This window comes from Oryx dammah, unplaced genomic scaffold (genome assembly GCF_014754425.2).
Source record: "Oryx dammah isolate SB20612 unplaced genomic scaffold, SCBI_Odam_1.1 HiC_scaffold_29, whole genome shotgun sequence".
NCBI classification, from domain to species: domain Eukaryota; kingdom Metazoa; phylum Chordata; class Mammalia; order Artiodactyla; family Bovidae; genus Oryx; species Oryx dammah.
In genome coordinates, this window is record NW_024070213.1 from 58,766,817 (window position 1) to 58,782,625 (window position 15,809).

At 37.7% G+C, this 15,809-nt stretch overlaps 1 protein-coding gene across 1 annotated transcript; it reads left to right on the forward strand.

The window, feature by feature from the left end:
* The first annotated feature begins 4,996 nt into the window (after window positions 1–4,996).
* Window positions 4,997–5,947, forward strand: LOC120857353 (olfactory receptor 10A7). The gene has a single exon (XM_040232802.1). It carries the CDS (start codon window positions 4,997–4,999, stop codon window positions 5,945–5,947), a length of 951 nt encoding a protein of 316 aa, XP_040088736.1.
* The last annotated feature ends 9,862 nt before the right edge of the window (window positions 5,948–15,809 follow it).

The window sequence follows — 15,809 nt, forward strand, 5'->3', positions numbered from 1 at the left end:
GAAATAGCTTTTGAAATTGCAAGGAGAATACATTCTAAGGATTAAAAAAAGAAAGAAAGAAATGTTTATCACTTTATGACAATAACTATGTTAGTTATTATAAGATATTGCTTTCATGAAACAGTATATGAATCTTGAAACTATTTACAGTTTTCTCATGGTTAAACAAAACAGTAGGCAAACTATTTGATGTATAAAACAACAATAAACACATACTAAAAAAAAAATAAACACATACCAATAATCATTTTAACTTGCACAGTTTAATCGCTTAAAAAGATTATTAGTAAAAATATATACTTAAAAATAAAATTTTAAAATGAATTAAAAACAAAATTTTAAATTTAAAGGATGTGGTACAAAATTATTCTATCATTTTGTGGCCAAAATCTATCCCACAAAAAATTCTACAGGGAAAGCTACAATCTATGTTCCTCACATAGTCTTAGCGTATTAATAATTGTAATCCCAAGGGATTGACCAGTGTACCCTACAGACCCACCACAAATAGCTATTATTAAGAAATACATATTGAATGGCAGCCATTATGACTTAAAATACAAACAGTTTCTTGAAAATTCAATATTCACCCCTATGAGGTAGAACATTGTTTAATCAGCAGCAGTCACTTCTAATATCCCAAGGATCATTTTCCCCAAGGCCAATCACACTTAAATACTATTACAGGAGTATATCAACCATTTAGTGCCAATGCAAAGTAGGTTAACCTGTCAAAGTTATTTGCTTAATTCTGAAAATTTGAGATGTGACAGATTTCAAGATCAGTTTACAATTCTCACAAGATATTACTTATCTTAAAAAATTATTATACTTCTAATTAAGAAATATGGAGTTTTATTTGGTAAGATATATCCAGATATTTCTGTATGATTTATTTTGTTCCTCAATTCCCCCCATAAAACTACTTTTATCTATGCATCTATATACAACAAAATCATCTTAAGAAAAGTAAACCTATAAGCTTATTTATACATGAAAAAAGGAATAGCCTGATGCTTTATTAAGTAAAACCAAAAACAATAGAGTGTTTTTTTCTGTCTAGAAATCTACAGAATGCTGAGGAAGAGAATATTAAGAAAACAGTGCTTGTCTATTTAAGAAATGCTATGTATTATAACCATGCAATGTATTTTCAATTCAGGTTTGAGGGTTATTTGCTCTCCAATTTTTACTAATTGATATTTTAGGTTCTTAGAAGTGCTGTTCCAGTTAAAGAAGCTGAATGATTTATAATGATTTTTATGAGGAAACATGTATTTATGAGAAAGCTGGCAGATTTTCCAGAAAATTTTGAAGCTGGCCTGCTTAATTGCAAGTGAAAAACTCTTTGGTCTCAAAACATAGTTCAAAAATTAGTGGACTTAAGTAAATGTCATTAAATTTTTAGAATTCCACGCAATAAATAAAATAATGCATTCTCTAGAGCTATGTAGCAATCCTGCTAACTCATCCACAGTTTACAAGTTTTGAAAAAAGGCATCACTATAAATTTGTGGTAGTTACTGCAGCATTACTGCCGATGAATCTTTTGATTTTTAGAAGATATATGCAATGTAAACAGTTTTTTTTTTTTTTAAGGATATAGAAAGAGGGGAGGGATATTTGGAGGTATATTTTGTTACAGTAAAAATTTCTAGTTCTCCAAAACTTTATTGAATTTAAATATGCCTACACAAGGTGGAGGAGCCTGGTGGCCTACAGTCCATGGGGTCGCACAGAGTTGGACACAACTGAGCGACTTTACTTTCCCTTTTCACTTTCATGTACTGGAGAAGGAAATGGCAACCCACTCCAGGGTTCTTGCCTGGAGAATCCCAGGGACAGGGGAGCCTGGTGGGCTGCCGTCTATGGGGTCGCACAGAGTCGGACACGACTGAGGCGACTTAGCAGCAGCAGCAGCACACAAGGTAGAATATGTATATCATTGATTATCAAGTAAAGAAACTGATCATCTTCTTGGCTTGCCTTATTCCTATCTCACAGTGGAGACCGTGGATGTTACGTTATAGACCTTGGTCACTCCAGGACTAGATATTAAACCTGTTATTGTTTTCTGCCACGTCAGTATTAGAAATCTGAGAAGCAGCAGTGGTTGAGGTATTTTAGAGATACATTAAAATTGTTGGACTATTATAAAATCTTGATACCTTATTCAATTCTCATCTTTTTTTTCCTCAGACAAATGATGGAGTATATTTAGAGTCACAGTGAATTTAGAATTGTTACAAAATGCTGGTGAACATGATAATGCATCTGAAACCATTTATGCTGCTGTGGCTTTATAGTTTCTCAGTCCTGTCCGACTCTTTGTGACCCCATGGACTGTAGCCCACCAGGCTCCGCTGTCCATGGGATTTCCCAGGCAAGATTACTAGAGTAGGTTGTTATTTCCTTCTCCAGGTGATCTTCCTGACCCAGGGATTGAACTCACATCTCCAGCTTTGGCAGGTGGATTCTTTACCAGTGAGACACTTGGGAAGCCTCCGAAGCTATTTATAAGTTTTTCTAAATATACCAGGAATAATGTTGTTATTGTTACTGTTGATGTGAATGATACTGAAGCAGAATTTGCAATCGTGGTGAAAGGTAGTGGTCACAGTCACTGTCGTGTCTCTTAACCTATTATTCTGGAGTACCATCAGTATGCGCAGCCTGGGATGACCAGTTCCTTTCCTTATGTTGCAGAGGATATTGGTTTGAGAACTTGTGGTAAGTGAAATAGGTGAGACATTACCAAAGTACATATATCACTGGAGTAGAATTAAAATAGAATTCTTCAAAAGGTCTTACTTCAAACTCCTTACTTTCAGAGAAATCTGTGTTAAACATGATTGGACTATAAAATAAACTAAGATTTTTTAATTAAATTTGAAAAATGTTTTATAAAATAATTGATCTAATACTTAGATCAATTGCTTATCAATTTTACCTAATATCAATATTAGATCAAAATAATCGATCTAATACTTAATACTTGAATAGCCCCAATATTTGAAAAAGTGGAAACATTGTTCAGCTCAGCTCCAATGTAGCTTTATAAATAGATGTTTTCCAACATATATTTTTGTGATCCCTAACATTTGATATGCTGTTGTTGAGTAAGATCTGTATAGAAAATATTTATATAATTGTACTTTCAATCAAAGTAATTAACTTCCAATTAAAATAAATAAATTTATATTAAAAAATTTAAAAAAGTAAACAGAATATACTGAAAGGAAAAATAAAAAAAAAAAAGTTTTACTCTAAAGAAAATATTGTGTTTGAGATAATACTAATTGAATTAGTAATTCCATGAGTGGACTTTTAGTGGATACACAGTAGTAAGGGACTAGCTCCCACTTTGTCCATGCAGTTTTGGAGAAAACTGACAGTCTGTTGAGAATTTAGGTAAATTAATTCATAATACTGCTGACTCATTATCGGTCCCTGATTTGCAGGGACTTTAAACTGATATTAACCCCTCCCCTGAACACATACTCTAGATAACAGCCCAAGAGTCATAAGTAAATGTAACTTTCTGATATGATACCCCAAATGTCCTTGTTATAAACAGTTGCCCCTGTCTCCCAGGGAGGACCTTTTCCTTGTACCCCCTTAGGGGGAAAAAAAAAAAAAACTCACGGGAAGCATACCAAAATCCTGAATTTTTTGGTTTGAATTAACCAATCTGGCCTCAGCCAAGGAACTTCAAAATACTCCACCTTTGGACCATAATAAAGGCATACACCTCACATTCAGCCTTTCTTTATGCCTGCACTCTTGCCTTGGCTTCTCCCTATAGCTCCTCCTCCAGAATCTGAGTAATAAACTTCATTTCACTTTCCTTTGTGATCTTTTGTTGAGTCAGGGCTCACCATCTACGCCCCTGAGCTCCATTTAACATGTTAATTTAACAAAGTCACATCACAGTGGGAAGCAGAACTATTTTGATGGATTGGGATTGAGATGAGTACTGGAAGGAGGACTTCTGGATTGCAGGTTATGTTTGTTCAGAAGTTTGCTATTTTTATAAAGCCCAATTCAAATGACATGACTATACCTGTGAGAGGAGGGATGATTTGGGAGAATGGCATTGAAACATGTATAATATGATATATGAAACAAATCGCCAGTCCAGGTTAGATGCATGATACTGGATGCTTGGGGCTGGTGCACTGAGAGGACCCAGAGGGATGGTACAGGGAGGGAGGAGGGAGAGGGGTTCAGGATGGGGAACATGTGTATACCTGTGGTGGATTCATGTTGATGTATGGCAAAACCAATACAATATTGTAAAGTAATTACCTCCAATTAAATAAATTTATATTAAAAAAAAGGAAAAATCACATAAATTAGCAGTCCCGTGAGGACTGCACAAAGTACTAAAATCATAAGTACCTGTTATGTTTATTTGTTTATCTATGTTTATTTACTAAGGTTCCCTCATATATACATATATGTGTACCTACATGTGTATATAATTTATATGTGTATATATGTATGGATGTGTATATGTGTATGTGTACTGGATGGAGTAGTGTATTGTATAAAATGCACTCCATTTGGTAGAAATATATCATTTATAATCTAAGATTTAAAGAGTCAAACTAGCCCAATTTTTATCTTTTTGCCTCTTGAATATCTCTTGGATATATTTTTAAAAATTATTAAGTGATTCTATTTTAGTTATTAGCTGCCCAAACTCTTTCTACATGCCTCTGATGAAGAACATGAGCTGCAGACTGTCATCACTGGTGAGAGACAAACTGCACCTAGGTGACAAGTGGTATTCATGAAAATTATTTCTTTGCTCTGATTTAATCTTATTGTAGATATTCTGTTTCAGAGAAATAGAATGGTAAGACAACTGAGAACAAAGATACATTTATGAATTTTATTATTATTATATTTGACGTTATATATACATTTAAAGAATATTTTTTGATCCTTTGACACATATACTTTGATTATTAGAGAGAAACTGGTCTAAGATATGATCTGTGAAAATCACACCCAAGTGACTGAATTTATTCTTCGTGGTTTTACAAACAAGCCTGAGATGCAAGTTTCCCTCTTTGTTTTGTTCCTGGTCATCTATACAGTCACTTTGTTGGGTAACTTCCTCATTGTCACAGTTTCCATTATGGATCCTGCTCTTCAAACACCCATGTACTTCTTTCTCAGGAACTTGTCACTTCTTGAAGTCTGTTTCACCTTGGTCATGGTGCCAAAGATGTTGGTAGATCTAGTATCCCCAAGGAAAAGCATCTCTTTTGTAGGCTGTGGTACCCAGATGTACTTCTTTTTCTTCTTTGGCAGCTCTGAATGTTTCCTCCTCTCTATGATGGCTTATGATCGCTTTGTAGCCATCTGTAATCCTCTCCGCTATTCAGTCATAATGAATAGGTCCCTATGTTTGTGGATGGCTGTAGGTTCTTGGATGTCTGGTGTTCCTGTGTCTATGCTACAGACAGCTTGGTTGATGGCCCATCCTTTCTGTGGACCAAGCACCATAGACCACTTCTTTTGTGATGGTCCCCCGGTGTTGAAACTAGTCACTGAGGATACAACCATGTATGAAATGCAAGCACTGGCCTCCACACTACTATTTATTATGTTTCCCTTTTCCCTCATTTTGGTCTCCTACACTCGCATTATTAAAACCATCCTGATGATGCCCTCTGCTACCGGTCGCCAGAAGGCATTCTCCACTTGTTCATCTCACCTCATTGTGGTGTCCCTTTTCTATGGAACAGCCAGCTTGACCTACCTACGGCCCAAATCCACCCAGTCTCCCGAGAGCAAGAAGCTAGTGTCATTGTCCTACACTGTCATCACCCCGATGTTAAACCCCATCATCTACAGCCTAAGGAACAATGAAGTAAAGGGGGCAGTCAAGAGGACGATCACTCGAAAAGTCTTGCAGAAGTTAGATGTGCTTTGAATTAAATTGTGTCAAGTTTTTCTAGACAAAGTAGGAGCACCAGAACCCATGAACAAAAGCTTTGAAGGAGTGGAAGATTTGCTCTGGTCAGGGTCACTTACTATGATGGGTGGATATCAGTGTCTCAGTCAGAGTCCCAGCTCAGACTGGGATAACTGAGTTCCTTTATGAGGGGATTATTCACAAATTCACAAAAAAGACTACCTGACCTGGCTCTTGAGAAACATATATGCAGCTCAGGAGGCAACAGTTAGAACTGGACATGGAAAAACAGATTGATTCCAAATAGGAAAAGGAGTACGTCAAGGCTGTATATTGTCACCCTGCTTATTTAACTTCTATGCAGAGCACATTATGAGAAACGCTGGGCTGGAAGAAGAACAAGCTGGAATCAAGATTGCCAGGAGAAATATCAATAACCTCAGATATGCAGATGACACCATCCTTATGGCAGAAAGTGAAGAAGAACTAAAGAGACTCTTGATGAAAGTGAAAGAAGAGAGTGAAAGTTGGCTTAAAGCTCAATGTTGAAGTTTTCAACATTCAGAAAACTGAGATCATGGCATCGGGTCCCATCACTTCATGGGAAATAGATGGGGAAACAGTGGAAACAGTGGCTGACTTTATTTTTCTGGGCTGCAAGACTGCTGCAGATGGTGATTGCAGCCATGAAATTAAAAGACGCTTACTCCTTGGAAGGAAAGTTATGACCAGCCTACACTGTATATTAAAAAGCAGAGACATTACTTGCCAACAAAGGTCTGTCTAGTCAAGGCTATGGTTTTTCCAGTGGTCATGTATGGATGTGAGAGTTGGACTATAAAGAGAGCTGAGCACTGAAGAATTGATGCTTTTGAACTGTGGTGTTGGAGAAAACTCTTGAGAGTCCCTTGGACTGCAAGGAGATCCAACCAGTCCATCCTAAAGGAGATCAGTCCAGGGTGTTCAATGGAAGGACTGATGTTGAAGCTGAAATTCCAATATTTTGGCCACCTGATGTGAAGAGCTGACTTATTTGAAAGTACCCTGATGCTGGGAAAGTTTGAGGGCAGGAGGAGAAGGGGATGACAGAGGATGAGATGGTTGGATGGCATCACCGACTCAATGGACAAGGGCTTGGGTAGACTCCGGGAGCTGATGATGGACAGGGAGGCCTGGTGTGCTGCAGTTCATGGGGTCGCAAAGGGTTGGACATGACTGAGTGACTGAACTGAACTGAACCGAACTGATTAACAAATTGTGGGGCAGCTCATATGATGGAAATTCTATGTCTCTTGACCTGAAAGGCAAAGAGAAGAGGTATTAACTGGAGCTTTGAAAAGAAAGAAAGTGAAGTCGCTAAGTCGTGTCTGACTCTTTGCGGTCCCATAGACTGTAGTTTAGCAGGCTTCTCTGTCCATGGGATTTTCCAAGCAAGAGTACTGGAGTGGGTTGCCATTTGCTTTAGAGAATGTTAAAACTCAGAAAAAGCTGCTCATTGGAAGCTTTTTTCTTTAATAGAGAAAGGCGACCATCTCGGCCTAATTCTGCTCTGACTCTCTTACATCTACTGCTGGTATCTTGATCAAACCAATTTGAGACAGAGGGCAAGAGTGTCCACTGGTGCAATATAATGGACAGCTTTCTGGAGCACAGATCAGGATGGGAAAAGTTATGAAAGTTAAATGAAAATATCTGCCACAAACCACTGTATATTCTGCATTTAATGTGATGCAAAGACTATCATGTAATGTGTTTTAAGTGAATTTTTAAAAGATAATGAAAGGTAAAGATTTGTAGTTGCCAAAAATTCATGGTGCAAATCCTTTATAAGATTGGTGAGTTTAAATGAGGTTACTTAAAAAAAAATCACCTTAGTTTTAATAGTTGTTAACATGCTTCTGGACTTCTTTGGTCATTGGCTAAATCCGCTATTAATTTGGATTAATCAGCTATTTGTTGTTGTTGTTGTTCAGTTGTTGTGTCTGACTCCTTGTGACCCCATGAATCCAGGCCTCCCTGTCCTTCACTGTATTCCAGAAGTTGCTCAAATTCATGTTCATTGAATTGGTGACACTGTCTAATCGTCTCATCCTCTGCTGTTCCCTTCTCATTTTGCCTTCAGTCTTTCCCAGCATAAGGATCTTTTCCGATGAGTCGGCTCTTCGTATCATAGCCAAAGTATTGGAGCTTCAGCTTCAGCATTAGTTCTTCCAATGAATATTCAGGATTGATTTCCTTTAGGATTGACTGGTTTGATCTCCTTGGAGTCTAAGGGACTCTCAAGAGTTCTCCTGCACCACAATCAGCTATTAGAATTTAAACAACAATCTTTGCTTGACAATATTGTAAATGAAAAGAGTAAAGTTAGTAATAGCTAACATGATTTTTCAAGTCACTGCCTTTAATAAATGCACCTGCAACAACCCAAGAGATAGATTTTCTTTGCATTTATTTTTTGTAAAAGAAAAATTAGGGTCAGAAAATTAATTTGAAAAGGCAAAGAGTTATGCAGAGGTGGTCCCGAGAATTTGAATTCATACTCTTTTGAATTTGAAGTCCAATATCTTAACCTGTTAAATGTCTCTAGTCACATTTTCATCATGATAAAGTCCCCACTTAGATGATAATTTGGCCTTTCAGGCATGAAAGCACCTTGAGACAGCATAGAAGAACAAAATGAATAATTTAATTTTTGAAAAATATCATATTTCCACTAGCATAAGGATATATTGACTTTGAATATGCAGTTTATATAAAATGATATCAGTTGCTCTAAGTCTTTGTTAGCCAGTGGGTTTTTTTTTTTCAATTTTACAATTTTTTCTTTAAGCAATAACGACTCTCAATCATTCTTTGTCAATTTTCAAGAAAATTTAAAAGTCAAATTTCCAACTTGTTTTGACTATTTTGTTTAATTGTGATTCCCTGAAGTTTGTATCCATTGAATATAACTGGAATTTGGGGCAGGAAATATCAGTTCCTTTACATATTTCTGTTTCAGTGGCCTTTTAATTTTTTAAGCCTAACTCAAATATTTTAAAATTAATGTTACTAAGTTCAATGACCCTCTGGCAAGACTCTATTGCAGTGGTTTCCTACTAGCTTTATGTGACTCAGAAGTAAATTGTGAGATTCTTAAATCTATTGAGTAGTGCATGTGTATGCATTTAATAAACTAGCATAATCAAATATAGAGAAGAATAAAATAAGCAATATATTAAAAGAACTTATGAGAGCACCTGATACATGGTAAACACTATCTGGTTGTTTGATAATATTACTGTTGCTGCTGCTGCTGCTAAATTGCTTCAGTCGTGTCCGACTCTGTGCGACCCCATAGACGGCAGCCCACCAGGCTCTGCAGTCCCTGGGATTCTCCAGGCAAGAACACTGGAGTGGGTTGCCATTTCCTTCTTCAGGGCATGAAAGTGAAAAGTGAAAGTGAAGTCGCTCAGCGACTCTTAGCGACTAACAGAAAATATGGGGTGGACCCCACATATTATAGTTACGCATATACTCCCTTCTGATTGAAATGCAAATTAATTTCTTCTATAAGATGAAAGCAAAAATGTTCATAAATCATATACCTATTGCATATTCTGTGTGATTGATAGTCTACAAGTTTTTACAGAGAATTTATAATTATTATGTTTCAAATAGTTTTATTAAAATTGATAAAAGTCGCTTAACTGCAAGATCTTCATGGAGATGATTTTAAAAAACTTTTCAGCCTCAATTTACAAGTTGATTTGTTTCTATTTTTATAAATTTTTATTTATTTATCTTGGCTGCACTGGGACTTTGCTGCTACTCATGGGCTTTCTGTAGTTGCATGAAGTGGGGATTGTTCTTCCTCGTGGTGCGTGGGCTTCTCATTGTGGTGGTTTCTTTTGATGCCGTCTGTGGGCTCTAGAGGAGCCATGGAGCATGGGCTCAGTTGCTCCACAGGATATGGAATCTTTCTGGACCGGATGGAACTGCATGTTCCTTGCATTGGCAGGCAAATTCTTATCCACTGAGCCAACAGGGGCATTTGATTTTGTTTCTTTAGTGTTCCAAAAGCTAATTAACGAAGTCATTATTATATCTAGAGTTGTAATTGGAAAGATTGATTTGATGAGTTTTTCCTCTCAAACCAGTGCTGTTTAACGTTTTCTTTACTAACAGTAATTCCAGGATCTGTGGTAGTGGTTTATTCTTTCAGTTGTGTCTGACTCTTGCAACCCCTTGGATTGTAACTCACCAGGCTCCTCTGTCCATGAGATTTCCCAGGCAAGAAAGAGGTTGCCATTTCCTTCTCCAGTGGAATCTTCCCAACCCAGGAATCGAACCGGGTCTCCTGAATTGCAGGTGGATTCTTTACTGACTGAGCTTCAAGGGAAGCCCCAGGGTTTACTTTGGGCCATATATTTTCATCATTGTTACTATGATGATATCATTGAGATTTTTGCAGAAAACGTTTTGCATAGAGTCATTCCTTTGTTTTCAGTTTCATAGATGGCTTTCAAATATATGTCCCCACATTGTTATTTACAGGCAATTATGGAAATATTTCCTTTAAATGTCCTTAAGTTTGAGTATTAGAGGATGTCCTCCAATGCCAAACCTGGTACACATAAGAAAAGAATTAGCTAGTTTGCTTAGTTTGCATAGTATCCAATCCTGTTACATATATGGGAGCTGAGGTAAGAAGAAAAAGTAATCAAACATATTTCATATTTCAGTATAGCTTAAAAAGTTTGTGTGGTTTATTTCAGTGGCACTCTAGTGAAATTAATGAATCCAATCCAATGTATATCATAGTTTATATTTATATTTTAACATGAAATAAATAAAATTGTCCTAAAGGAATTTTAGATTTGGTTAAGAGGCATAACTTAAGAACAATTAGCTAGTAAAAATACAATTATATAATGATGACATAAAGCAAAATTCTTAACTTCCAAAGTCAATATTATAATAACAAATACATGTACATTTATAAACTTATTATAAATACTGATAGTGAGTTCTGTGAAAGTTCAGGTAGTATAGAGAATAAAATGTATGTAACATGGTGATTCACTGTGAAATAAAACCTACAGACTTGATAGACAATCACTAATTTGAATTCAGAACCCAATACTGAGTATTTATCCTCCATGAATTTTCATTTCTGTCCAAGATTTCAGAAAGTCATTTTAGTTTTTATTGTGCTATTACAATTTAATATATTCAGAATGGAGGGGGCAGGAGTTATCTATGGATCACTTAGCCTCTGGACTCCTCATTTTATGATTCTAAGGGCATGGAGAAGGGGTGAAGGCTGGATAAACCATGATTTACCAGATTCCCTTATGGCTAGTTTGAACATATGTAACTTAAGCTCAATTAATCATATTTTGAATTGCAATTTAACCATGTAAAGAGACAGGACAGTGGGGATTCACATGAAGCCAGTGGCTCCCAGTGTCCAGGAACAAAGGAGATGACAGTGACTGTGGCAGGTCCCCGTGTCCAGTACTCGGGGTGCAAGCTTATGCCATGGCATTCAGATGATAGTTGTGCCACAGCAGGGTATTTACACAACTGATTCTGGAGTATAAATTTAAATTTTCACAACAACCCTGCTTTTTCTTACATTTTCTTTTCCATTTCTATGTAGTAGGCTTCTAAATATGTTTTCCATATTTCTCCTATGTAAATCATCAAAAGTCAGTTTGTTTTTTAAAAATGAAAAATTCTAATGAATAAAAAAATCAAACAATTCAGGAAGCAAATGTCATTTGACTGAATTTACCTATGAGTTCCATCAAAATATCTTACACAGAAGCCTATGGAATGAACATTTTGAAATGAGAGGCAAATTTTTTTTGCATATATATGTAACAATCATATATAAGAGAATTTGATTTATCTTAAGCACTTTTCTGCCTCTTGAGAAACCTATATGCAGGTTAGGAAGCAACAGTTAGAACTGGACATGGAACAAGAGACTGGTTGCAAATAGGAAAGGGAGTATGTCAAGGCTGTATATTGTCACCCTGCTTATTTAACTTATATGCAGAGTACATCATGAGAAATGTGGGGCTGGAAGAAGCACAAGCTAGAATCAAGATTTTTGGGAGAAATATCAATAACCTCAGATATGCAGATGACACCACCCTTATGGCAGAAAGTGAAGAGGAACTAAAAAACCTCTTGGTGAAAGTGAAAGTGGAGAGTGAAAAAGTTGGCTTAAAGCTCAACATTCAGAAAATGAAGATCATGGCATCCGGTCCCATCACGTCATGGGAAATAGATGGGGAAACAGTGGAAACAGTGTCAGACTTTATTTATTTATTTTTGGCTCCAAAATCACTGCAGATGGTGACTGCAGCCATGAAATTAAAAGATGCTTTCTCCTTGGAAGGAAAGTTATGACCAACCTAAGACAGCATATTCAAAAGCAGAGACATTACTTTGCCAACAAAGGTCCGTCTAGTCAAGGCTATGGTTTTTCCAGTGGTCAAGTATGGATGTGAGAGTTGGACTGTGAAGAAAGCTGAGCGCCAAAGAATTGATGCGTTTGAACTGTGGTGTTGGAGAAGACTCTTGACAGTCCCTTGGACTGCAAGGAGATCCAACCAGTCCATTCTAAAGGAGATCAGCCCTGGGTGTTCTTTGGAAGGAATGATGCTAAAGCTGAAACTCCAATACTTTGGCCACCTCATGTGAAGAGTTGACTCATTGGAAAAGTCCCTGATGCTGGGAGGAGGGGAAGGGGATGACAGAGGATGAGATGGCTGGATGGCATCACCTACTCGATGGACGTGAGTCTGAGTGAACTCCGGGAGTTGTTGATGGACAGGGAGGCCTGGCTTGCTGCGATTCGTGGGGTCGCCAAGAGTTGGCCACGACTGTGCGACTGAACTGAACTGAACTGAAGCACTTTTGATAAAATATATATGATCACTCTTGTGGACTGATTTGTGTCCCCCAAAAGATATGCTGAAGTCCTACCTTATTTGGAAATAGAGTATTTACAATCAGATGAAGGTGAGGTTATAATAGATTGAAAGTGAAAGTCACTGAATCGTGTCCGACTCTTTGTAACCCCATGGACTATACAGTCCATGGAATTCTCTAGGCCAGAATACTGGAGTGGGTAGCCTTTCCCTTCTTCAGGGATCTTCCCAACCCAGGGATTGAACCCTAGTCTCCTGCTTTGCAGGCAGATTGTTTACCAGCTGAGCCACAGGGAAGCTCTAATGGATTAGAGTGGGTGATAAATCCAATGACTAGTATCATTACATAAGGAAAGATTTAGAGACACAGAGATATACAGACCTGTAGGAAACACAGCCATGTGAAGATGGAGGCATGAGCTGAAGAGATGTAGTTATATGCCAGGAACACTGGGATCGTTGGCAAGTTCCCATCCTGCTCATAGCTTGGTTTCAGACTTCTTGCCTCCTGATCTGTGAGAGAGTAAATTTCAATTGTTGTAAGCCACTTCCTTTGTGATAATTTGATTGCAAAAGCCCTAGGATATACTAATACACATCACAGTTTTGAAAGTAATTAGGTAATTCCTCATTAACTGTGTGGTGATGAATAGACAGGTGGTCATATTCTTTAGAATGTGATTTTTGACCTCCATTGGAGAAATGCCTATTTTTTCCATCCTTTGAATCTAATCTAGACCTGTGACTTGCTCTTGTGAAAGGAATGTGACTAAAGAAATGTTGTGCTAAAGTGTAAGAGTCAAGAAACCAAGCACACATCCTCTATCTCTTGGACCATGTGATTCTCATGAGAAACAAGACAAGGCTAACCTGCTGGAAAAAAGATATACTTAAGCAGAGCTCCTTCATTCCAACTGAAGCATTCAAGATCAGCTTATAGCCAATTGATTTCCCCAAATGTGGTAAAATCCAGACCAGATCAGCAGAACCTCCTAGCTGAACTGTAGACTCCTGAGAAATAATAGAAGTTTGTTGTTTTTGGACACTAAGTTTAGGAAAGATTGGTTGTGTAGAAATGTCAAAGTGGTAAAAGATGCATAACTAATTTCAGATAATGAAATTAAGAAAACATCTGTCAGAGCCACCCATAACTACCACTGAAATTGTTTGTGGTGTGCAGCATGGTACAGAGAAGCTATAAATATTAGCCATTTATAGCCACTGTGTGTGTGTGCGTGCTCAGTGGCTTCAGTCATGCCCAACTCTTTGTGACCCTATGGACTATAGCCCACCAGGGTCCTCTGTCCATGGGATTCACCAGTGAAGCATACTGAAGTGAGTTGCCATGCCCCCCTCCAGGGAATCTTCTCCCACCAGGGATTGAACCCAGGTCTCCTGCATTGCAGGCAGATTCTTTACTGCTGAGCCACCAGGAAGCCCTCATAGCCACTGTAGCAGAGCCTATTTCCTATACTTACCTTAATACTACCCACCTGATTTATTGAAATCTACCTCTCTTCATCTGTCTGTCTCTCTGAATATTAACTCCATCTTCAAGGTTCAAATATTTTTTTCTGTCTTCTACCTGGGCTCTTTTACAATCTGAGTCTGACTTTACATTGATCATGGCATGAACCATAGCTTTGGTTAGTCTCATTAACCCGCAAATACTACTGTTCTTCAGTTCAGTTCAGTTGCTCAGTCATGTCTGACTCTTTTTTAACCCCACGAACTGCAGCATGCCAGGCCTCCCTGTCCATCACCAACTCCCAGAGTCCACTCAAACCCATATCCATTGAGTCAGTGATCCCATCCAACCATCTCATCCTCTGCCGTCCCCTTCTCCTCTGATTCTTAGTATAGTCTATATTGTAAATTACTTTTTAGAAAATAAAATACTCATTTACTGAGGTTTATAATACAAAGTGATTAATAATAACTAACCATAGATAGCATTAGTGTTAGTCACTATATACTATATATTTAAAACGAGGGTTGCACTCTGATATTGGGTATTCATGGAAAATATGCAAAGAAACAAAATATCAAAACATCTTCCTTTAGGCTTATTATATGTAATTGGAGAAATTAGAGTTGGCAGTTGATAAAAATAGGTCCCCTATCCATTTCCTTCTGAATAACACTTAACTGCACAGTTGTGAAGTTGATAGTTCCCTGATAGCTCAGTTGATAAAGAATCCACCTGCAATACAAGAGACCCTGGCTGGATTCCTGGGTTGGGAAGATCCGCTGGAGAAGGGATAGGCTACTCACTCCACTGTTCTTGGGTTTCCTTTGTGGCTCAGCTGGTAAAGAATCTGCCTGCAATGTGGGAGACCTGGGTTCAATCCCTGTGTTGGGAAGATCCCCTGGAGAAGGAAATGGCAGCCTACTCCAGTACTATTGCCTGGACCTTTGTTGGCAAAGTAATGTCCAATGTTAGCTAGTGAAAATAACAATTTTTTTCACTTCTCATCCTGAATAGTTATGGGAAATGGTATGGAAGGTGTCCTGAGGCATATCTTGTACTTGAGAATGTCCACATCATGATCGGAGGGCTATTAAAAAGAAAAAAAAGATTTGAAATGTGTGTTTATGCCATAGTGCAGAAAAATTGGATGCCAGCTATTATATTAGCAATAGTGTGTGGTTAGTGGGGTGGTTTTCAAAAATGATAATTACAACGTTAAAAGGAGAGAGATGGGAATATGTGAACATTAAATGTGGTACAAATGTGAACATTACATGTGGTACAAATATATGAACATTAAAAATGGTACAAATGTGAACTTTAAAATGGGAGAAATGTGCTGCAAAACACAGGCTTGATTCAAACAGACCCATTAGGATGTTACTGTAGCAGGTGGCACTAGTGGTAAAAGAACTGGCCCGCCAAAGCAGGAGACACAGGAGATGCAGGTTTGATTCCTAGGTTGGGAAGATCCGCTGGAAAA